The sequence below is a fragment of the Chiloscyllium punctatum genome, chromosome 41, assembly GCF_047496795.1.
Source record: "Chiloscyllium punctatum isolate Juve2018m chromosome 41, sChiPun1.3, whole genome shotgun sequence".
NCBI classification, from domain to species: Eukaryota; Metazoa; Chordata; class Chondrichthyes; order Orectolobiformes; family Hemiscylliidae; genus Chiloscyllium; species Chiloscyllium punctatum.
In genome coordinates, this window is record NC_092779.1 from 27,012,450 (window position 1) to 27,037,448 (window position 24,999).

The 24,999-nt window shown below is 41.1% G+C and overlaps 1 protein-coding gene across 1 annotated transcript in view; it reads left to right on the top strand.

Annotated features, from left to right (window-relative positions):
- The first annotated feature begins 541 nt into the window (after window positions 1-541).
- Window positions 542-24,999, top strand: part of LOC140465126 (nucleotide-binding oligomerization domain-containing protein 1-like) — a 41,764-nt gene continuing 17,306 nt past the window's right edge. The window contains exons 1-7 of the mRNA XM_072560991.1: window positions 542-727; window positions 10,121-10,295; window positions 10,501-12,280; window positions 14,319-14,402; window positions 18,203-18,286; window positions 19,708-19,791; window positions 23,641-23,724. Of these exons, the coding sequence (XP_072417092.1) occupies window positions 542-727; window positions 10,121-10,295; window positions 10,501-12,280; window positions 14,319-14,402; window positions 18,203-18,286; window positions 19,708-19,791; window positions 23,641-23,724 (2,477 nt within the window). The remainder of the gene's footprint in view (window positions 728-10,120; window positions 10,296-10,500; window positions 12,281-14,318; window positions 14,403-18,202; window positions 18,287-19,707; window positions 19,792-23,640; window positions 23,725-24,999) is intronic.

Genomic DNA, 24,999 nt, shown 5'->3' on the forward strand with positions numbered 1-24,999 from the left:
GGTGCTGCCACAGTTGGAATAGCATTCAGTACAACAACCAATTTGACAACAAGGTACCTCAAATTATGATGAGCAGAGTTCTAGTTCTGGGTCAATATTGATCCTTCAACAAAGATTACCAATATGACTAGTGGTCAGCATGCCCTTTGGTGTGCTTCTTATATTGCTGGTGACTGAGTTGCCTCTGAACTACTACAGGTAATGTTTCAGCTGGAAGAGCAAACAGGGCCCTGGTTTAATAATGCATCTAAAAGGTGGCATCTCTGACAGTGCAACATTCCAGCCAAGAACCAGCATAGATTGAATGCTTAACTTCCTTATACAGAAGGTTACTGAACAGAGTGGTAACATTGTATCGGAAGTGAGTCAACCAATTGAGGAAGTCCCAGATTGAACATGAGGTGTGCAGGGTTTTTTTTTCTTTCGGGGAAGTTTAGTTTGAGGATTCACTACGTCAGGACCATTTAAAACAACAGCTCTTTAAGAGTATGGGAAGATATCTCCAAAAATAACAGAAGAAAAAGAAACATCAGTATTTACTATGGATGAGACAGCGGCCTGTAAACATCAGGTTGCCTCTTACCTTAAACTCCTCACAGAACATCGGGTTCAGTTGGTGAATGAAATTAAGAACATTGAGTGCATCCTGGACAATCTTCTACAGTCTGGATATTTCACCACAGAAGACAAGGAACTTGTACAGAGGAAGCAAACTCGATATGATAAGGTACGAAGGCTGACAAATCAGCGAGGGGCGATCTGAACATTGTGTTTAAAAATGACAATAGGATATGCGAGATTAGAGTGGGGGAACTGAGAGTAAATGTAAAACATTTTGAAATCTATTTCAAAATGAAATGTTTTTGCACAAGGAAAGCTTTACTTGGTTTCCACAAAAGGCTGTGAGTTATGAGGCAATTTGGAGGCTTTAAGATCTGAGATTGATATTTCTTTGTTGCTGAGGGATGTGGAGCAAAGATGGGAAAGTAGAGTTGAGGTGCTGATCAGCTGTGATCTAACTGACTAGTGAAGAATGTGAGAGGATGAAAGACCAACTCATTTCCTTTTGTTCTGCTAACTTTCCTCACATTGGTATTGCTGAGCTCAAGGAATTCAGTATAATACCTGCACTATAAAACACTCAACATTTAACTCCCAAGACATGGTTCTATATAGTCCCCCCAACATTTTCGCGAGGGAATGTTGTATTTATTTCCCTTCTTCGTAATCAATAAGTCAAACTAAAATTAAAATGTTAGAATCCCTACAATGCAGAAAGACCCCATTCAGCCCATTACGTCTGCATTAACCCTCTGAATGGCATTCCATTCCTGTAACCTTACATGAGGTACTTACCATGGCTAACCCACCTAATGTGCAGGTCCCTGGGCCAGACCATGTAACCTGCACATCTTTGGACTGTGGCAAGAAATCCATGCAGACACTGAGAGAATGTGCAAACTCCAAACCGAGAGTTGCTCAAGGTTGGAATCGTACCCAGGTGCCTGTGATGCACTGTGAGGCAATAGTACTGACCATGGCACCACCTCCATTAGTCTTAGAATCCCTACAGTGTGGAAGCAGGCCATTCAGCCAGTTGAGTCCACACTGACCCTCCGAAGAGCATCTCACCCAGATCCATCCTCATCCTGTAACCCTGCATTTTCCTATGACCAACACCTAATCTGCACACCTTTGGACCATGGGAGGAAATCAGAGCACCCAGAGGAAAACCACGCAACACGGGGTGAATGTGCAAACTCTACAGGTATGGTCAGCTGAGGCTGGAATCGAACCCAGATCTCTGATACTGTGAGGCAGCAGTCCTAACCAATGAGCCACCATGCTGCCCCTACGGGTCTTTCAAATACGTGGAGTGGTAGGAAAATAGTCACCATAGGATGAGGATCATTGTCTCATTCAAGGTGGTGAGTTTAACCTGAGGGTCACTATGCTGTGGGTACAGTTGAGAAGGTGGGACAGCCAGTTTGCATCACAAACTAACTAGGCTATCCAAAAGCTCCAGCTGGTCAGATAACTCGCGAGAACTACAGCATTTCTTTAATTAATGTGTTATTAAAAGAATGAATATAATCTTAGCCCCACAAAGCAGGCGGGTTTGGGAAGTTTGGAATAAAAGTCTGAATCTGACCCCAACCAATCCAGGTTTTAATGGTACCTGAATGGAGACCGGGCAACCAGCTAACCCTCTTCTATAAGGCAGCTAGGCAATTTAAACACTATAATAAGCCTGTGTACCTCAAGGTTATTCACCATCTCAAAGTTAACTCAAAGTTGGAATTCCCAGGCCTTAAGAAATCCTGTCAGCAGAAAGGAGGCTAGCACTGGTATATTCAAGAGATAAGTGCCTTTGAACTTTCTGGCTGCAGTAACTCTGCCTTACTAGCCCATTGTAACTGGGCAACCAACCCCACCCCTTACCCCTGTGACACATCTCTTTTGACCCCTGCCAACCAATTTCCTCCCTGAGGTCTCTAATCTTACCCCCACAGCCCCAATGTACCAAATCATCAATTCACTTCTGGAAGTTTCTGATGACACCCTACCATGGCCTCTGCTTCACCTCAAGCCTTCTGATGTCCATACAAGGCCTCTCTATCAGGTTTACAATTAACCCTGGACTTCCAACCACCATCCATCTCCACCCCACACCTGTAAGTTTTCTGTAAGTCCTTTGATCTCCCTTCTGAGCCGTCCAGTCTTATCTGCCCTGCTCTCCCAACAGAGACCTCCAATGACTACCTCTGCTATTTTACTCTCTCTCTCGTACACTGCCCGCCCATCCCTCCACCCATGTCTTCTGCCATTCCCCCATCCCCTTTCTAGCATTCCAAAGTATAACAATCTGGCCTCAAAGATCATCTTTCATTTTGGCAGTACCTTCATATTTCAGGACATCCCGAAGCACTTTACCACTCAATGTAATACCTTTGAAGTGCAGTTTGCATAGCTGCCCAACAAGAGGGGCGAGGGGTTTGAGGGCTCCTATGCCACTAAGATTGAGACTCTCTCACTAGCTGTCTCTCCCACTTCCCCATCCCACTGGGTCAAGCTTCCTCTATGGTTCCCCACTGCCTTGGTCCTGAACTTGTGTCTTTGTCCCATTTTTCTCAGATTTCCCCTTCTGTCCTCCCTGAGACAACCTTGTTCTCAAGAATTTCATGTGACCTTTTCCTACTAAACTGCTGAACCTTGAACTTCCTTTCACGTTCCCTAGGTTGACTGATTTTGTTTAATGGTTCTCTTTACTCAGGTATGGCCTGTTAACACTAACCTTAACCTCACTTTAATTGTGCCCCACCTCAAAGCAAAACTAGTGCTGGATCCCTCTGTTCTTGTGGTTTCCTCCTCTCCAAAAACCTATTGATTCCTAAATCTATGTAATGTTTGCCCAGAATTTTTTTTTAAACCCTCAGATCAGATTTCCATCTCTGCAACATTACCAAAACATCTCTTATCAGTGACTGTGGTAATGATATTCCATTCTTCTCATCCTTCTTGACCCGTCTACAGCCTCTGACACAGATGACCATCCAATGGTCCTCCAGTGCTTCTATCTGTTGTACGGTAATGTGGGGGTGGTCTGATTCCACACTTGTCTAGCTAATTATAGCCAGACAATCAGCAGCAGTGTTGCCCACTCTGTTAACTTTTGATGCGTCTGAAGAATCCTTTCTTGGTCTCTTCTTATTTCTCGTTTACTTGCTACACCACCTTGGTGACATTATCCCAGATCACTTTACTTTCCAACACCTTACCATATCTCTATGGTCTTTAAGTGACAAGATTGCCTGGCTGAAATCCAGTATCAGATGAGCAGAAATTTCTTCCAATTAATTTAGAAACACCAAAACAATGCTGCATCTGCTTCAGTTTCCACTACAGACTGCCTAGACATTGACTCTATACCTCTCAAAGCTGAATCAGACAGTGTGCAACTTTGGTGTCTGTTGATTTCAATGTGTTTCTGACAAGTGTCTGTATAATCATTAAGACTACCTCCACAATAATGCATAACTTCCTCTACTAGTGTCTCAGCTCATCTGCCGCTAAAGCCCTCGTATGTATTTTGTAACCTCTGCATTTCATTATTTCAGAGCATTCCTTGCTGGCCTCCTACATTTTACCTTCCAGAAATGCTGGAATGCTCAAAACTGCTGCCCATGCTCTTATTCACATACTGAGGGAAGTGATGGTGTAGCAGTAATGTCAAAGGGCTGGTACACCTGAGGCCCAGACTAATGTTTTGGGCTCATGCATTCAAATCTCCCCATAGCAGTTTGGTGGAATTTAAATTCAAATAAAAGATCTGGAATATAAAGTTTGATTTCATACTGGCAACCAAGACAGCTTTCATGTTTTCTAGTTGTAAAAAGTGGATTCATTAGAATGTTCTTCAGGGAAGGAAATCTGGAATCCTCATCATGTCTGATCCACATGTAAGTCAGATCCAGAGCAATGCTGTCGACTCTTAACTGCCCTTTGAAATGACTTAGGCAATGTTACAAAGCTGGAAATAAGTTCTTTCATGGTCTTAGTAAAAATTATCTTTTGATCAAGATTTTAGGTCATATGTTATCTGCAGCCCTGTGAAGTAATTTGTATTGGTACATGCAAAGTAAATATGGCAATATAACTTGCTGTTTTGTCAGAAGTTGAACACTGCAAAGTCTGACAGACAGCAATGTGACCGTGACTCGGTGGTTATGGCTGAGGAGTAAGTATTGATGCGAAAGCAGATAAAACAACAGGGGAAAATCTCCTGTTCTCCTTTAGTGCCCTGGTACCTTTAGTGAGGCAGTAGATGGGGTTTCAATTTCATGCTTGGTTTTGAACGATGGCACACAGAACAGTGAGGCACTCAGGTGTCAAGCTGGATTGTGAACTTAGTCTATGCAATGGGATCACAATAGTGATCAACTCTGGCAGTTTTGCAAAAAGAGGGCTTCTTACATTCCAATTAGGAGTATGTCGTACTAGTGCCTTTAAATACACATTTGCTTGTTGACTGAAAAAAATTATAAACCAAACCTGGCAAGAATTGAAGTGGTAAAGTCTCAGGTTTGAACCTTCAGTGGTAAATCTGGACAACTGCCAACCATTTCAGGGAAGATGGAGCCATTTGCTCAATAAGTGAGGCACATGAGGGACAGCTCAGACAGTGGCTGTAGTCATCCAAATCAGATTATCGCCCACAAACTGAACTCCTACTCTCAGAGGTCTATTCCTGGTCACATCATATCCATTCAAGAAGTAATTAAACAGATTGTTAACTTTAACATTAAATTATAATTATTTCCCCAGCCAAACAAAAAATAAGTGCTGGCGAAAAGCCAGTATGTACTTATTGTTCTCAGCTCGATGGAGTTCATCGTGTTCTGAGGTACAACCAGATGCTACGTTTTGGTAACTTCAGTCAGTCTGACTGCACACTGGGCAGAGGCAGTCGACGTGGCAGAGACTCTGGTCCAAATTCTCGCTTCTAAGTCAGGAGAGACAATGGCAAAGTTTCCTAACTCTGCCAAAGGCTTGCGAGGGAATGTTATTTTGTTCTGAGGTGGGTTCATGGCTGCGAATGGGAGCCAGGTCTGCTTCCTTGTTTCTGTAAGACTCCATAAAATGCCAAGTCTTAGTGCTCCTGGACCTCTAAGGAAAAGAATAAAAGCAATAACAGTCTTCTAGCCTTCACTTCTCACATCCAACAGACTCCATATACAACATCCTTGCCAACCAATCCATCTCATGCCCCCCAATCACCCAATGGCCCCTCATGCTCTTCTGTGCCAATACATGACCTCATACCCATCCCATAAACTTTATGGCTCATATATCAACACTGCCCACCACATTCTTCTTTATTGGCACCTTTTGTCTTTACATCCTCCATGATAACTTGCACAATATCTACCATAGACAGTCCTCAGGATGCATGCTGAGATAAAATCAAATACTAGATGTATATTGATGGCATCACAATTAACCAAAAATATTCTCATTATTAAAAGCCCATTCACTACAGTTAAGTTTCTTCAATTAATAAATCCTTGATGAAAGCAAGCATTTCTATTCCTGATATCAAAGGTTGGATTACGACTTGGAACTTTCAGTCAAACTGCGAACTGACCGGCAACCCACTATGATAATGAAAGGTTGTGAATCAGCTGTGCAAATGCCAGCCTCACACTTAGGTCAACAGACACAGTGAAATAGCCAACAGTGACATTGTTTTTTAATAAAAAGATACTTCTGGGAAAAAAGCCCAGAAGATTTAGATACCTTGACAACTTGACAATTCTCAGGAGGTTTTAAATGCCTTGACAGTTTGATAATTGCGTTTCTTTTACACATAATCCTGCTTAATATTAATAATATTTAAGGGAATTTGACCTTTCCAAAGAGCATTTTACCTCTCCTAAAATTATCTCATACAAAGGTGTTTTCTTTTCCAATCCAAAAGGGAACTTTGCTTTTCCATAGAGCTCTGATAAGTTCAGACCTTCTCCCAAAAAATGTAATGCCCATAGTCATCATTTGGACATCCCATTAAAAAACATTGGTTAAGCTTGATGGCAGCTGCAGTTGCCAATGTACAATCACCTTCATGGACCTGATGAAATTGGTGGATGACTTTTTTGGGGTTGTGAAGAGAGTGGGCAGTGTAAGGGTGGGACTTCAGGAATTGGCCCCAGAGGTATTTTGCCTAAGCTGTCCACCCTGTCCAATCCTGCAAAAGCTCTGGCCTACTTGTATCAATGTTTTTGGACACAAGATTGATTTGTTGAGACAATCAACAGTAAGTATTATTGGTAAAAGGTGGAAGGGAGAAGCCATGACGCAGTGACAGATTTTTAAAAAATGTACTGGAGTGGTGAGAAAAAGAGAAAATGAATGAGAAAATAAGGATTAACATTCCAAAAATGAATATCTGAAACTTGAATTGTTGCTGTTTGTGGCTGCTGGCATTGTGCAAATTGTTTGCCAATATCATAACAATGACTACATTTGAGAATCACTTCACTGACTGCAACTTGCTTTTGGATATGTTGCATAAGTACAAGTTATTTTCTTTCTCTTCAAATATTGTTCTCCCTTACACTTACCTCCTCCTTTAAATTGTTTTTTTTAAAAATCATATTCCTAGTGTGTCTGTCAATCTGGAACAAGTTATAATTGTTTCTCTAACCTGTGCTAGTGCTATCCTTGAAAATTTAAAATAAAATATAAAATATATTGAAGAGATTTCAAGGCTGCAATCTCACCAAAGCTTCACATAGCATCATAAAACAGTCATCCTTCTGGGGGTTACTGCATTATTTGAGCTTGATATAACGACCACTTTACATTCACTTCTGTAAATATTTTAATGTACTCTTCAAAGCCTTATTCTGGTGTTTTGTCACATTGCAGAAATTACTCTTTCCTGTATTAAAAGTGCATAAAAAGGTCTGTAATTTCCTGTAGCTCTTTCTGAGCTGGCTAATCTGACATCTTTTCCAAAGGAAAGATCTGGGGATTTGTTACCATCTGATTAACTTCAGGATGTAACAGCCAGAAACACTTCCCTTCGAGGTAAGATAATCCATACCACTTACCTCTGTACTTAAGTAATCTAATGACGACTGGAATAAAAGTCCAATACAGAATATTTCCAATTCCATAGAGCTGTTTTGGGAGTTGGGATTAGGTGGAAGCTTGGAATCAAGTGTGTTGGTCAGTTACCAGATATGCTCCTGTCAACAAGAGCGTGGTGGCTCACAGCACCCAGGGAACCCGGGTTCCATTCCAGCCTTTGGTGACTGTCTCTGTGGAGTTTGCACATTCTTCCTGAGTCTGCGTGGGTTTCGCCAATTGCTCTGGTATTCTCCCACAGTCCAAACCTGTGCAGATTAGGTGGATTAGCCGTGGGAAATGCAGGGTTATAGGAGTAGGAAAGGGTAGGGTTTGCATCCATTTGGAAGGGTGATGTAGATGGGTCGAATGGCCTGCTTCACTATATAGGGATTCTATCATTCCAAGAGGCCTTGCCAGAGGAAGGACTCAAAACAAGGGTGACTACCAGTCCATTGATAATAGGTATAACCAATGAGGGCCAATTGGACATGAACTTATTGTGCTGTTGCTGAGGAATTTTGGTTTTGTCAGCAATGTCCACATTCCATGAATGAAATTAAAAAATGATTATTAAAGGATTGGACACTCTGGAGGCAGGAAACATATTTCCGCTGATGGGTGAGTGCCGAACCAGAGGACACAGCTTAAAAATACGGGGTAGACTGTTTAGGACAGAGATGAGGAGAAACTTCTTCACCCAGAGAGTGGTGGCTGTGTGGAATGCTCTGCCCCAGAGGGCAGTGGAGGCCCAGTCTCTGGATTCATTTAAGAAAGAGTTGGATAGAGCTCTCAAGGAATCAAGGGTTATGGAGATAAGGTAGGAACAGGATACTGATTAAGGATGATCGACCATGATCATATTGAATGGTGGTGCAGGCTCGAAGGGCAGAATGGCCTACTCCTGCACCTATTGTCTATTGATATTAACCATTTGTCATCACCAGCGAAATTATAATGATGTCAGATGTTTCAATTGTATCCACTATTTGGAAAATTCAGTAAGTTCTTAACCAGCTTGTATTCATGAGATCTGCACTTTATCTAGATAATTTGATTCAACAAAGATATCAATATGGAACTGTGAACAGTGAGAGAGAAGGAAAGAAAAACACAATTGAAGCTGTTATGAATCCATTTGGAGCAGTTTAATCCTTAGAAGTTGAATACTGTGTTAAATTTTATCCTTTTGAAATGCATTAGCTTCAGTCTTCAGACTATTGAAAAGATGAGATTTAACACTGAAGTTGAACAGAGGAAATTTAACATTGAGATCTAAATGAGGAATCTTAACATGGCCAGCATGAAAACTCAGTGCTGCCTCACAGGGTCAGGGACTCTGTTCGATTCTCAGGTGACTGTCTGTGTGGAGTTTGCACATTTTCCCCGTGTCTGATTGGGTTTCCTCCAGGTGCTCCAGGTTTCTCACAAAGTCCAAAGATATGCTGTTTAGGTGGGATTGGCCATGCTAAATTGTGTCCAGGATGTGCAGGCTGGATGTGTTAGCCATGGGAAATACAGGGTTGAAGGGGTAGGGTGAGGGGGCTGGGTCTGGGAGGGATGCTCTTCAGAAGGTTGGTAGACTTGATGGATTGAATGGTCTGCATCCACACTAGGAATTCTATGATTCTTAAAACAGAAATTGAAAATTACAACTATTTTGGTTTAACTGAATACCACTTATCGCAAGCAAACTACATTGATGCCAATGCACCCATTACATGCAGCTGGGATTGTATTTGTGCAGTAGTCTTTAAGGGATAGACCGTGTTAATTACATCGGGTGAAAGTGAGGACTGTAGATGCTGGAGATTAGAGTTGAGAGTGTCGTGCTGGAAAAGCACAGCAGGTCAGGCAGCATTCCGATGAAGGGATTTTGCCCAAAACGTCGATTTTTCTGCTCCTTGGATGCTCCAGCACCACGCTCTCGACTCATGTTAATTAATCCCCAAAGTAGGACATCACTACTGTCCTCCCATTACCAGCTTTGCTCACCAAAAATATTGCAGTGATCAGCCGGTATTTAAACCTCAATACTTATATATAGAGAACCTTCAGATAATCCCAAAGCAGGAGGAGTCAGGAAATGGACACTGAGCTTTGCTGGAGAGTTAAGAGAGATAATTGAAAACTTGGTCAATGGAATTTTGAAAGCTCTTTAAGGAAGGTTAATAACTAAAAGAGAGGTTTCTCTTAAGAATTATATAATTGGATGTTGTAAGTTGAGTTGTGGAAGAAAATACTGACATAAGGCAAGAGGACACAAAATGAGACACTGGAGATGAGGTAAGGTGGGGTGAAGCTGTGGGATTTATATGTATTGGTGGACTAGTATAGATCAGGAGGAATGCGAATAATGGGCAAACAGGGTGAAGTGGGATATGAGATCCAAAGCAATTTCTAGAATATTATAAGCCATTGATACATTAATATGCCATCTTGAAACTGATTATTATTGATAGCATCAAGTTTATTGCTACATTTTCTTTAGGTGCGTGAAATCCTTGACATAATATGCAATAAAGGACCTGAAGCTGCTGAGTATTTTGTGTATGTGGTGTACAAGGCTAAAGACGTTTATCCTGAGCTGCAGGATTGGATAAACATAATTGAGTATCAGCCACCTGAGCATTTAGTGAGAAAGACGATTCTTCTCACAGATGCTGGTAAGTAATTATATTTTTGATGAAACCAATGTATAAGCCTTTAAGAAAATAGAACATCACTAGCCTGACATACTTATTACTTGAAGGAGGAACTGGGGCAAAGATAGGGACCTAAATTACATGGTGGGGCCCTTGGCATGTAAAACAAAATAATATAAATTCTGTTTTGAATAAAAACATTGATTTCAAATTTCTACTTTCCAAGTTTGCCAATATTCTGAAAAACTTAGACATCAATTGAAAAGGGAAACCAAGTTCATCACTTCGTATGCTCAGAAAGAAGACACCTTGCTGGATGATACTTACACTGAGACTCTTATGGAACGAGTTAATGCAGTAGGTGAAACTGAGGGACCCATTTCCCATTTGGAGGATTTGTTCAGTGACACGGGCATCATCAATGAGGATGCAGAGACAGTTTTTATAACTGGTGATGCTGGGGTTGGTAAGACCATACTGCTCCAGAGACTTCAGAAACTCTGGTCCAACGGAGAGCTCTGTATTGGTGTTAAATTCTTCTTTAAATTTAGATGTCGCATGTTCAATATCTTTGAAAAGGAAGATAAGATTTCTCTCAGAGATCTACTGTTTAAATACAATTGTTATCCAGACAAAGACACTGATGAGATATTTAGTTACATCCAACAACACCCAGACTCTGTTCTCTTCACATTGGATGGGTTTGATGAAATTAATGCTGACTGTGACCTTAGTGATATACCTGTAATCTCTTCACCCTTTGACCTCATGCATCCTGTCACTCTTTTGTTGAACCTACTTCACGGAAATTTATTGAAAAACTCAAGAAAATTATTGACTGCAAGAACTGGTACAAACCTACCATTGAGAATGGTGAGAAAGAGAGTGACACTAAAGGGCTTTACAAAGGACCATTTATTGCAATATTTAAAGAAGTTCTTCAAAAACCAACCCCATCAAACTTTGGTTTTGACCCAGTTGGAAGCAAACCCTCACCTTTGTAGTTTATGTTCAGTGCCATTGTTTTGCTGGATTATATTTAAATGTTACAAACACTTACAGTCAGAATGTAACTCTCAGCAAATGTTGGATTATGTAACGTTGACTGACATCTACCTATTGATGTTAGAGGTTTTCTTAAACCGTTCTTTCAAAACGAGGTTGAACAAAAGAAACAAAAGTCAAAGTGAGACATTCAAAGCGAAGAAGGATTCTCTGATGAGGTTGGGAAAATTGGCAAAAGAGGGAATCGAAAGCAATAACTTCATCTTTAGTCAGGAGCAAATCACAGCGGCTGGTATCTCAGAGGAGGATTTACAGTTGGGCTTTATCAAGAGTGCAGGCCACTACGATGGATGTGGGAACCAATCAACCTATGAGTTCCTTCATCTCACCCTCCAGTCATTTTTCACGGCGTTTTTCCTGGTTGTTAACGAAAGAATTCGGGCGAAGGGAATCATTAAGTTTTTTACCAGAAAGATACCACGTGGAGGGCAATCACATCCACTCAACTGTTCAGTCTCCTGCAAAAACTCCAAGAGGAGCTCAAAAGAACACTTGCTCGAGGCCCGAGAACATTTCCAACTAACTGTTTTCTTTCTTTGTGGCTTGCTTTCCAAAACCAAGTTGGATGTATTGAGTCATTTGACTTGCCAAATAAGCATTCAAAAGAAGAGAGCAGTTTTGAAGTCCTACCTGGTTGGCTGTGTGAAAACATACATGAGCAATGATTTCTATCAGATGCAAGCTGTCCCGCGTTTCAAATGGTTGGTGAGGTGCATATTTGAAGTGCACAGCAAAGAAGTAGCCAGACTTGCTGCCAAGAGAATTCACCAAGATTATATAAAGTTCACCTATTGCAATGTCTACTCAGTGGACTGCAGTGCAATCACTTTTATTTTACGTGGCGTTCAGAAAACAATTGGACTCGAACTAGACAATAACAATATCAATGACTACGGAGTGAGAGAACTAATTCCTTGCTTTAGTAAGCTTCGCATTATTGGGTAAGATACATAAACACACCCTTTATTCTTTTATTGTGTCTGTTATTGTGCTTACTTACATGCAAGTTCATCTGTCTCAGCTTGGATCAAGGGGAATGTTAGTTTTCAGTTCTCTCTAGGCCAACCAGATTAGCAATTTAAAGGAGTCATTTCTGATGGATTTATTTAACTGCAAGCACAGAGAGATCTGTCACTGAATTCATTTTGTCAGAAACTGACAGTGCCTAGAGTGTAAAATGTGGTATAGCCATGGAGTGATAGTTTTTCTGGTCCATTGATTCTGGGCCTAAGCTAATAGGCTAAAGACTGTGAGTTAAATCTCATTGCAGAGAATTTCATTTCACTTTTAAAATGATTCAAGAAATAAGAAGCAGAAAACTCCAACTCATGTTCACTTTTAGTAAAAGCTATCATGAAGGATTATTATTTTGTTAAAAGTGGATTAATTAATACCATCGGCCCTGATCTATGTAGATTCCAATCACAGGTCTGAAGGCCAGCAAACCACCCTCCAACCATATGGCATCAATGTCAACTTCACCAGTTTCCAAATCTCCTTTCCCTCCCACCTCATGCCATATCCAACCCTCCAACTCAGTATGGCTCTCTTGAACTGTTCTACCTGTCCACCTTCCTTCCCATCTATCCACTCCACCCTCCCCTCCCACCTATCAATGTTAGCCCCCCATCTGCATCTATTTATTGCCTTCCTGGCTACCTCTCCTCTCTTCCCACTCCCACCCTCCTATCTATCTCTCAGCTCCCTTCCCCTCCCCACATTCCCAATTAAGGGCTTAGGCCTGAAACATTGACTCTCCTGCTCCTTGGATGCTGCCTGATCTGCTGTGCTTTTCCAGCGCCTCACCTTTTGACTCTGATTTCTCCAGCATCTGCATTTTCTCACATTCTCTCAGCCAGCAAACCGCTCAGTTATAGTTACCTTGTGATTGGTAATAAATGCCAGGCTTACCCACAATATCTACCTCCCAAGAATGAGTCTTTGAAAGACATAGTTTTTAATGATGCAAGAATCTGTACTGTCAAACTACATTTGCTTAGATGTTATGCTATTTCAGATACATAGGTCAAATATGCGAGAGATCATCAACTCTGGCTCGCAATGCTTCCTCCAGGTCCCACAAAAACACCCAGAAAAATCTTTAATGGCCAATTTGTGAATGGTAAAAACAATGACTGCAGATGCTGAAAACCAAATACTGGATTAGTGGTGCTGGAAGAGCACAGCAGTTCAGGCAGCATCCAACGAGCAGCGAAATCAACGTTTCGGGCAAAAACCCTTCATCAGGAAGATTTGTGAATGGTCTCCACTGACTCTTCAGGCATCATTTACACTATCAAAACCTGAATATAAATGGGGTGGAATGTGTGCGTCACATCTTCCACCCATTGTTTTGCAACCAGTCCTATAAATGGATTATTTGAAGAGTCTCCTAGGTCCTCTTTTACTTTAGGTAAGGTCACTTGCTAATCCTTTGAAAATCATTTGAAGATTACAGAAGGCAGGTCCTTGTTGGGTGAATTTTCAATTTGTCACTGATTGATCTGGGTTATTATGTGCTTCTCTGGCCCTTTGCCATTGTGTCTTCAAACTATCAGATTTATCAGGCAGCGTTCGAGGAGCAGGAGAATCGACGTTTCAGGCATAGCCCATCATCAGTATTCCTGACCCCTGATGAAGGGCTTTTGCCCGAAACGTCGATTCTCCTGCTCCTCAGATGCTGCCTGACCTGCTGTGCTCTTCCAGCACCACACTCTTGACTCTGATCTCCAGCATCTGCAGTCCTCACTTTCTCCTATCAGATTTATCATCTTGAAAGGAAACATTTGCACTTACAGAACACCTTTCATAATACTCAGACTTCCCAAAGCATTTTGCAATCAAGGTAGTATTTTGGTAGTGTGGTCATTACTGTAGGAAATGGAGCAGTCACCTTATACAGGCAGTGTCACAAATAGTGCCATGTGATTATTTGTTTACTTTGGCTATCCTAATATTTCCGACTACGACTTTATTCAGGTTGAATGCAAATCAAATCACAGATGAGGGAGTTCAAGTGCTATCTGAAGAACTTAAAAAGTACAAAATTGTTCAATATCTTGGGTAAGTTGGCAAGGTAAAAAGATACTCAGATTACATTCTTCCCTTGAATGTTAGGAAGGATAGTGACAGATAAATACATTGTGAACTTGTACATAGATACTTTCCATTTGTGTTTAGTGTTCAATAAGAGAATTTTTATTATAAATGTCATGTATTGATGCATATGTTGTAAAAGCTTGGTTGTATAATACATAGGCTTCTATTCACTATATGGGATCAATATCTCAATGGATACCTATGGAGAATAATATTGAAATTAATAGTTTATACCAAAGTAGGGAAAGTAAACTATTTTCCTGAAGAATAAAGGAGTAATGTAAAAGTATAAGATGGAATTCAGTGACAGTAAATATAAGGTAATGAATTTTTGTTTTTAAAAAAATGGTAATTATACTCTAAATGAAAGTAGAGGTGGTTTTGATTAGATTAGATTCCCTACAGTGCAGAAACAGGCCCGGAACTGCAGATAGTTTGAGGAGTAAAGTTTCCCAACACATTAAAGACAGCATTCCAGACCAATGAAGCTGTAAGGAATTATGTTATTTTAGGATTTCACCATAAGAATGTAAAGTACAAAAGTCAATAGGCAATGATTAGTTCATGCAAGATTTCAATAAGATGTAAGTTTAAGTGTTGGGTGTAATTGTGGCTCCACACTATAGAAATGATATAGAACAGTTATTTTGTCAATTTAATCCTGGTTGAGAGTGTGGTGCTGGAAAAGCACAGCAGGTCAGCCAGCATCCGAGGAGCAAGAGAATTGATGTTTCGGGCATAAGCCCTTCATCAGGAATGACTCTTGTGGGCTGGGTGGCTGAGAGATAAATGGGAGGAGGTGGGGCTGGGGATAAAGTATCTGAGAATGTGATAGGTAGATGAAGGTGGGGGAGAAGGTGAGAGGTTGGAGAGGAGGGTAGAGCTGATAGATGGGATGATGGACAGGTCAAGGGGGCAGTGCCAAGTTGGAGGCTTGGGACTGGGATAAGGTTGGGGGAGGGGAAATGAGGAAAGTGGTGAAATCCGCATTAATCCCGTATGGTTGCAGAGTACCAAGGCGGAAGGTGAGGCATTCTTCCTCCAGGAATCGGGTGGTTAGGGTTTGGCAATGGAGGAGGCCCAGGATCTGAATGTCCTTGGTGGAGTGGGAAGGGGAGTTGGTGTTCAGCCACTGGGCAATAGGGTTGATTGTTGCGGGTGTCCCAGAGATGTTCTATGAAACATCTGCAAGTTAGCGCCCTGTTTCCCCGATGTAGGGGAGACTACATTGGATGCAGCAAATACAGTAGATTCCTGTCTCCTGAATGTAGAGGATCGCCCTCTTAACCTGTCCGTCGCCTTTCCCATCTATCCACTCCCCCCTCCTCTCCGACCTATCACCTTTCCCCCCCACCTTCATCTACCTATAGCATTCTCAGCTACCTTCCCCCCAGCCCTACTCCCTCCCATTTATCTTTCAGCCCCCTTTGCCCACAAGCCTCATTTCTGATGAAGGGCTTTTGCCCGAAACATCGATTCTCCTGCTCCTCGGATGTTGACTGACTTACTGTGCTTTTCCAGCAGCACATTCTCAACTCTGATCTCCAGCATCTGCAGTCCTCACTTTCTCCCAATTTAATTGTGGGGCTGATAAGAATAATGCCATAAGGCACAAGCATTTCACTGCCTGCTTAACCATTAAAGGCATTTTGTTTTCTAGAAAACATTTTGTTAAGGCTATTTCTAATTTGGGGAGGAGTTTTGTTATTTAATTCTTTTGTGGTGACAGCAAGTTTTCAAGTTTTCTCTTGACAATGCATTTGCAATAGGTGTATTTTCACGATGACTTGTATTTCTATAAAAGATTCCTTTCAGTCATCAAAATGGTGGACTATTGTTTTGTATTCCAGTTCTCTGTCACCACTGTTCTTTGCTGAAGAGAAAAGCACTTTCAGGGAAGGTTAATTCATTAATTAATAAGCTCTTTACCTTTTTGAATTAATAGAGGTTTTGCTACTGAACTGCTTCCCTCTGTTCTACTGATAAGATTCTGACATGAATTAGTGTTGGCCTTTTCAGCTGTATTTAATTCAGAGTTGACCATTTTTTCTTGCTACAGCATGCTGTGATTGAAAGGCTACACAAAATGTCCAAATCTATCTACGCTTGTTAGATTTGCCTTCAGCTGTTCGCACAATGCAACATGTCACAAATAAATTATAGAATGCAGCCCACATGAAACTGTCACCATGGCCACGCACTTGTGTGGAAACCGGGACTGCTGTCATTTTACCAGCAGTATCATGTCAGGTTGCAAGCCCAATGTTAACATGTCGGTTTACCATAATATTGTACTCCATAATATTGTACTCAAGTCGGGTGCTGAAATTGGCAGCCTACCTGTTTTTTGAAAAGTCTTGTTAATGGGAAATCCATCTTGGTGAAAAATCAATTGACTGATTACACTGCCCTAGCCAAAATGCAGTTGGCAAGGGAATCCAAGAGAGTGTAGGCAAACTGCTTCTTCACCAATTCTAGCAATTTTTAAAAAAAGGAACAAAAGTGCCCTGTGTTCATCAAGGGCACCAGGTCCCAGAATGATAGCCCTCCTATGTGCCTGATTCCTCCCCATTCAGAAATCTAGTCTGACTTGAGGCTAGGATCCATACTGGGTTCTGCTTAAAAAAAATTAAAAATTGGCAACAATAGAAAGTTGGATCTTCTTCCACAGAGGTACAGCAGTCCAAGCTGAGGTGGTAAAGCTGACCCACAAAATAATCTCTCTGCTGGGCAATCTTTGTGAAATTGCTTCATCTGCAACTGACTTTTCTGGCAGAGGATGAGCTATAGAATTCAGTCCCATGAAACTAGAAACAATGTATCTCATTTATAAATACTGATTGTGCCAGCAACTCATAATTAATACTGGTACTTGCTGTCCATGAAGGTGGTAAAAATTGAGATGGTGAATTAATTCGAAGAGAAATTGTATGGGTAATAAACCTGCAGGAATACAATGATATAGTGACTGAATGGGTCTGTTTTGGTTTGCTTTTCACAGAACTGACATGCATTTGATGGGCTTTACAGCCTTCATCTCTGTGGCACAGTGGCTCACTGGTGCCTCACAGCAGCATGGACACAGGTTCAATTCCATCCTCGGGCAATTGACTGTGTGGAGTTTGCACATTCTCCCCGTATCTGCATAGGTTTCCTCCCACAGTCCAAAGATGTGCAGGTTAAGTGAATTTGCCATGCTAAATTACCCACAGTGTCCAGGGATTTTCAGGCAAGATTAATTAGCCATTAGAAATGCAGGGTTACAGCGATGGAGTAGGGTATGTTTTTGAGGGGCAGTGTGGACTCAATGGGCCGAATGGCCTGCTTCTACACTGAAGGGGATTCTATTGGCTCCATCACACATCTCAGACAATTATGAGAGAATAATTTGTGCCACTCAATCACCCAAGGCATTAGGAAAGATATTCAAATCCTTGTCAAAAAGGGAGGTTTTAAAATTAGATTAAATGGAGAAAATGATTGATGAAGTTTAGGGAGGGAGTACCAAAATTTAGGACTTGAAGGTGTAGATGAAGGATAGTGAAAGTAGGCATTGCAAAGAGCATAAGAAACAGAAGCTGGAAGGCAGAATTAAAGTACTGCTAAGATTTTGGTGAACTGAAGGAAGGTAAATTGTTCTTCCAAACTATCAGCAACAAGTGATTGCTGGTTCAAGTGGGCTTGTTGAGTACTATTGCTATATTTTCTCTGTGCAAGATCCCATTACCATGGTCTAATGCCTTAACTCATATTTGTTTTTCCAGCTTATACAAAAATCAGATTACAGACATTGGTGCCCAATATATTTCAACACTTATTGATGAATGTCCAAGTCTACTCAAATTGGCGTAAGCAGGTTTGCTTTAATTAATTCATACAAAATATCAGTCTGAAACTATACTGTTCATGTAGTTAGAGGCCAAGTTACACAATATCCCATTTTTAAGAATAAAGAGGCATGAGACGGTATCATACAAATAGTCACTGGTTGCTAAACTCACAGTATTGTCAAAAAAAGCTACACAAGAGTGAGGGCGGTGTGCATGCCATGCACCCACGCTGTGGTGATGAAGTTACCCATTTTATTACATCAGGAAGCATCTACATTCTGCTGTGTAGTTCTCTCTAGTGAAAGGACTCGTCAGATTAGAATCTCATACACTAATGGATATAGAAACAACATTACATGTGTAAAGAGTCACATTACTTCCAGATACATTGACACACATTCAAGAAAAAGCTGTAATAAAGAAGAAATCGAAATTAGGAATCAGAACACTTATAGGGATGAGACGTTTGGAGCAAGCTTGTAAAAATATTCAAACTGAATCCCTGCATGAAAGGTGCCACTTTTAAATTATTAATCATCATCATTTGTAACAATCAATGCAACTCTTACTGTGAGGTTCTCATGGGCCTGTTGTAACCATTAACTTAATTCAATCAAATCTCTTTTTTTTTATGGCTGATTTGTCCTTGATTAACCTGTTAAACTGGTTAGAAGGGTGGTGCAGAGATAGCTTAGAAATATTTCTTGCATCTTCATACCAAATCTAGTATCCAAAAGCAGCAGGCTACCCTAACCTGAGATCCAAACTAGGCCCATTAGTCAGTAGATGATATCTGACAGAGGATCGAGTGAGATGAAAATTCTCACAAGATTTCTTCAAGAAGGTCTTCTGTAAATACAGAATAAAATCTCTTCCCTAATTTAACCTTTCAATCTGAATTGTTAGCACAAATGTCCCATTACTGCAGTTACCAATAGCAGCTCTTGAGAATTACTAGGGTATCTATTCCTATTTAAATGCTGCTTCCATTAACCAATGTTGTCAAATGTTCTCCATTTGAGAAAATAATGAGGAATTATTTATCAACTTTTGTATTGATGATGATTATATCAATCCTGGAATGTGGTTCCTAGAAGCTTAATCTTTGAATTAGTTAGTAAGAACACTTGCCCACAGCAAGTTTAAAGTACTTAATTTTTATAATGATTGTTTTGATTCATCACCATCAGGAAATATCTTCCTGAGAACACTTTTGAGATTACAAGTGAAGATCATGAGTGATGAGAATATACAATTTACCAGGTCAATTTCTGAAGGATCCTGTTACAAGAAAGAGACTAGAGTATGTGCCAAGTATTCCGAAGGAACTTCATTAATGTTTCAGTCTCAGTTTCTGTGAGATCCTTTGATAACGAAAGGCACACAGATGAAGAAGAGAAAATATTAAACTAATTGTTTTCTTGTTTCTGCATTTAAAGCATTGGTTACAACATGATTACATCTGAAGGAGGGAAAAGGCTAGCATGGGCAGTTCAGAAAAGTAAGACAATCAAACACCTCTGGTGAGTAAGGGAAAGGGTGGAGAATAAAGTGTCTCATGTTTGAATTGTTAAATTTGAACAAATATTACATGATTTTTTAAAATATTGTTTTTGAGAAATGACCAATGTATTGAATTGAATTAAATTTATTGTCACGTGTACCTAAAAGCTTTGTCTTGCGAGCAATACAGGCAATCACATCGTTAAATAGCACAGATAAGAAAATAATAAGTAAACAGCGGCAAAAACAAAAGCACAGGTACAGGTGAATGCTAACAGTTGGTGAGTCCATTCAGTATTCTAACAACAGTAGGGGAGAAACTGTTTTGAAACCAACTGGTGCGTGTGTTCAGGCTTCTGTACCTTCTCCCCGATGGTAGAGGTTGTAGAAAAACATTGCCAGGGTGGGATGGATCTTTGAGAATGCTGGCGGCCTTTCCTTGACAGCAGATCTGGTAGATGGATTGTGTAGATGGGAGGTTGGCCTTTGTGATTGTCTTGGCCAAGTTCACTACGCTCTGTAACCATCTCCGATCTTGAATGGTACAGTTGCCACACCAGCTAGTGATACATCCAGACAGAATGCTCTCGATGGTACACCTATACAAGTTGGCAAGGGTATTCATCGTCATGCCAAATTTTCTCAGCTGCCTGAGGAAGAAGAGACGTTGTTGGGCTTTTGTAACCAGTGCGTCCACATGAAACTTGTCCAAGATAGCTTGTTGTTGATGCCCACTCCCAGGAGCTTGACCTTCTCCACTCATTCCACCTCTGTGCTCTTAATCTGTAAGGGGGGCATGAGTAACATCCTGCCGAAAGTCAATAATGAATTCCTTGGTTTTGCTGGCATTGAGAGCTAGGTTGTTCTCAGTGCACTATTTTTCCAGGTCTTCCACCTCTCGTCTGTAGTCTGTTTTGTTGCTATCTGAGATTCGACCAACTATGGTGGTGTCATCAGTGAACTTGTAAATGGCATTAGTCTGGTATTCGGTGATGGGTATACAGTGAGTACAGTGGGGGGCTGAGTATGCACCCCTGGGGGGGTTCCAGTGTTGAATGTGAGGAGGAAAGTTTGTCCCCAATCTTCACTGATTGTGACCTGTGGGTCTAGAAACTGCAGAGAGTGGGTCTTAGTCCAAGATCACTAAGTTTAACAATCAATCTCGAGGGGGATAATAGTGTTGAAGGCTGAACTGTAGTCAATGAGTAGGATTCTTACATAGCTGTTCTTGGTGTCAAGGTGTTCTAGGGAGGAGTGAAGGGCAAGTGATATGGCATCTGATGTGGATCTGTCGGTCCGATAGGCAAATTGGAGTGGGTCAAGAGTAGTAGGGAGGCTGGAGTTGATTAACGCCATGACCAGCCTTTCAAAGCACTTCATGACCACCGAGGTTAGGGCCACTGGGTGGTAGTCATTGAGAATACTGCATGAGCCTTCTTAGGCACAGGGACGATGTTGGTCCTCTTGAAACAGGCAGGGACAGTGGCCTGCTGCAGGGAGAGGTTGAAGATGTCCGAGAAGACCTCTGCCAGTTGATCTGCGCTTGTTCTGAGTGCACAGCCTAGTACTCCGTCTGGCCCCATCGCTTTCCTTGGATTCACATGAAGGAAAACCGATCTGTGGATAGGCTCATCAGGACTTGTCGGAATAGGTGTTACCTCTCTGCCGAAATTCTGCTCAGTGAGCATAGAAGGTATTGAGATGATCTGGGAAGGATTTGTCATCATCTGCTGTCTTGTACTGTCTCTTTTTAGAACCTATGATGTCATTCAGTCCTTGCCATAGTCGCTGGGGGCAGTAGTCTAGGTCTCTAGTTCGGATCAGTATTGGTCCTTGGCTGTCTTAATGGCTCTGCGAAGGGCATACTTAGCTTCCTTATATTTGAGTGGATCCCCTGGTCTGAAGGCCTCACACCCGGTTTTTAGCATTTTCTGTATGTCTAATTCATCCAGGGTTTCCTGTTGGGGAACACCTGGATTGACGTCCTTGGTATGTAGTCCCCCACACATTTGCTGATAAAGTTTGTGACGGTGGTGGCGTACTTGTCCAAGGTACCAGCAGACTGTTTGAACATGACCCAATCAGCCGATTCCAGACAGCACCGGAGTTGATTTTCTACCTCTTCAGACCAGCATGAGACTTGTATCTGCGAGGGGGTCTCCTGCTTGAGCTTTTGCCTGTAGGCCAGGAGAAGAAACAGGGTATTGTGGTTGGAGTTCCAGAAATGAGGGTGGGGATGGAGCGGTAAGTATCTTTCACATTGGTATAGCAGTGGGCTAAAATGTTTGGGTGGTAATGTTCTGGTGGTACTTGAGCAACACCATCCTTAGATTGGCTTGATTGAAGTCGCCAGTTACAATAACCAGGGGCTCGGGGTGTTCCGTCTCCAAGATGTTAGTGGTGGAGTACAGCACATCCAGAGCTCCCTCAACCTTTGCTAGTGGCTGTATGTACATAGCAGTTCATATAGCAGCTGTAAATTCCTGTATTAGATAGAAGGGGTGGCATTTGATGGTGAGGAATTCAAGGTTTGGGGAGCAATGGCTGCCCAGGGTTGTAATGCCCGTGCACTACAAGTTGTTGATTAAAAAGCAAACCTCTCCACCCTTAGTCTTACCCGAGGACACTGTACAGTCCATACGATGGATAGAAAAGCCATCAGCGTGAAATGTGCATTCGGGAATGAATGGGTTGAGCCAGGTTTCTGTGAAGCAGAGTGCGCAGCAGTCCCGAAGTTCATGCTGGAAGCTGAGCCATGATCTGAGTTTGTCCCTCTTGTTGTCCAGAGATTGTACATTTGTTAGGAGTAAACTAGGAAGGGTGGTGGGGGGAGGGGGGTCTTGTCATCGCATTGTCTCAGTCTTACTAGCAGGCTGGCACGCTTACCCCACTTCCTCACAGGTTTCTTACGTTTGAGTGGTCCTCTGGTGTATTGTGACTGCTTCCAGTTAAGTGATCCTTCCTAGGACCCTGTAGAACAGGTAGGTTGCAGTTTACTGTATTTTTGCAGAGGGTCTGCTTATTATATTCACATCTTCTCCGAGTCAGAGTTACTTCAACCTCCATTGTTGCTGAGACATTTTATTTTGGAGCTTTATTTTTGTGTGCAGATTAGTTGTCAAAGGTGATTTTAGTTGCTAAAGAGTCTCTGCAGTGGCAGAATTGTGTATTCAACACTTGTTAGAATGACTTTAGTTAAAAATCACATAACACCAGATTATAGTCCAACAGGTTTATTTGGAAGTACAAGCTTTTGGAGTGCTGCTCCCTTACCAAATAAACTTGTTGGACTTTAACCTGGTGTTGTGTGATTTTTTTTAACTTTGTCCATCCCAGTCCAACACCGGCTCCTCCAAATCACGAATACCATTAGCACAAGGTAAAAGAGTTTAAGAATGTGCCAGGGGCAGTCACACAAAGGATGATGGATGCTTTGATGACCAACTAAATTTGCTTCTTGAGCTCAATAAAGAGGCCCCACAAAACTTTGTTGGCAAGCGCTGTAATTACCGCCCCCTTCTACAAAGGATGCACTATTCCATAGGATTCATAATTATGAAGTCTCTTTGAAAACTGTGCTGATATTCCAGGGGCTTTTTTGCCATTATCACTGAAATGAATTGTGAAGTTGTTTTGGTATTCCCAAAAGTATCAGCTTTCGTTCTAAATTGGAAGATTGTGGATTTCAAGCCTGATTTCAGAGGCTTGAACACAAACAATACAAAACGCACCGGTGCAAAAGAAAAGAGAAAAATACATGTTGTATCTAATTTATGTACGTGATTTGGTCACAAGTTGCATGCTATTTTGTAGTGTGAAAGTTTTCCAGCTGAAGTTCCAGTGACTTTAAATCTTGAATTGAAACACAGGATGTGGGGGAATCAAGTCGGAGACTTGGGTGCTGAAGCATTTGCTCAAGCTTTAAGAAATCATCCTTCTTTAAAAGAACTCAGGTAATCAGATTTCTAAGCATTTTGATGACATAAGACAGACAAAGTCTGAATGTTAATCAATGCCAATATATCCATTTAAAAGGCATCTGGTTGGGTATATGAAAGGGAACAGTTATTGAGAGATGGGCTAAATGCTGGAAAATGGGACTAGATTAATTTAGGATATCTGGTTGGCATGGTGGGCCGAAGGGTCTTTTTCCATGCTATACAATTCTATGGCTCTGCTGTCCATTGCATGAAGTGTTTGCATATCTATCAATATACTATCAGGTAAATGTGTACAGGCTTAAATTAATTACTCAGCTTTATTTAGAGGGGGGATGAATAAAGAGGTAGGCTTTGGGAACCAATAAATAAAAATCAGTCAAATTTATTTAATATACATGACTTCAATATACGTTATAGTGAGCATATTTGTTATATCCTTTGACAAAACATTGAGACAGCATCTTTTACAAATTTTCACAATACGACAAATTGTCTAATACAAATAAATCTCAGTTCACCCACAGTTTAGGCTGCAGGTCACAATGAAAGAAGTGAGAGAATTTTACAATGCAAACACCAGAAAACACAGGAGAAACTCAATAGATCTGGCAGCATTTAATGAGACAGAAACAGAGTTAAAGTTTCAGTGTGACTCACCTTCAGAAAAACATCAATTTGCTTTTTGTTGACTCATACAGTACAAAAGAGGCCCTTTGACCCATCAAGTTTATACTACCACAACTACACAAAATCTACACTTGTCCCACTTTCCAGCACTTAGCCCATAGCCTTGAATGTTATGGCATTGCAAGTGCTCATTCAAGTAATTTTTAAAACCTTATGAGGAAAACCTTGTGAAGTTACTCACCTTAAATACTCTCCCAGAAAATGCATCCAGATCCCCAAGACTGAGATTCGAATTTTAAGATATGTAAGAAATCTGAAGGTCTTTGAAATCCTAGTTACTTGGATTATTATATTGCAAACAAAAATTGGTGTGAACCAAACTTGGAATAATGATGATCTCCTGTCTCTGAATTCTCCCATTTCTTGACCATGCCTACTGGTCTCACCAGCCCCTTAACACTCTCTGTGCTTGTGTTCTAAGCCACCTTGTCCTTTCAGTTATTACCTTTTGCATCCTATTTTCTTTCAAAGCTCCTTTATTCTCAGCTTTGTGGCAGTTAGAAATTAAATGTCTCAAACAGCCAACCGTAGTTTACACTTCTACCTGAATGGAAAGATTACAATTTTGTGTAGTCATGGCTTTCTGAGGAAATTTAAATA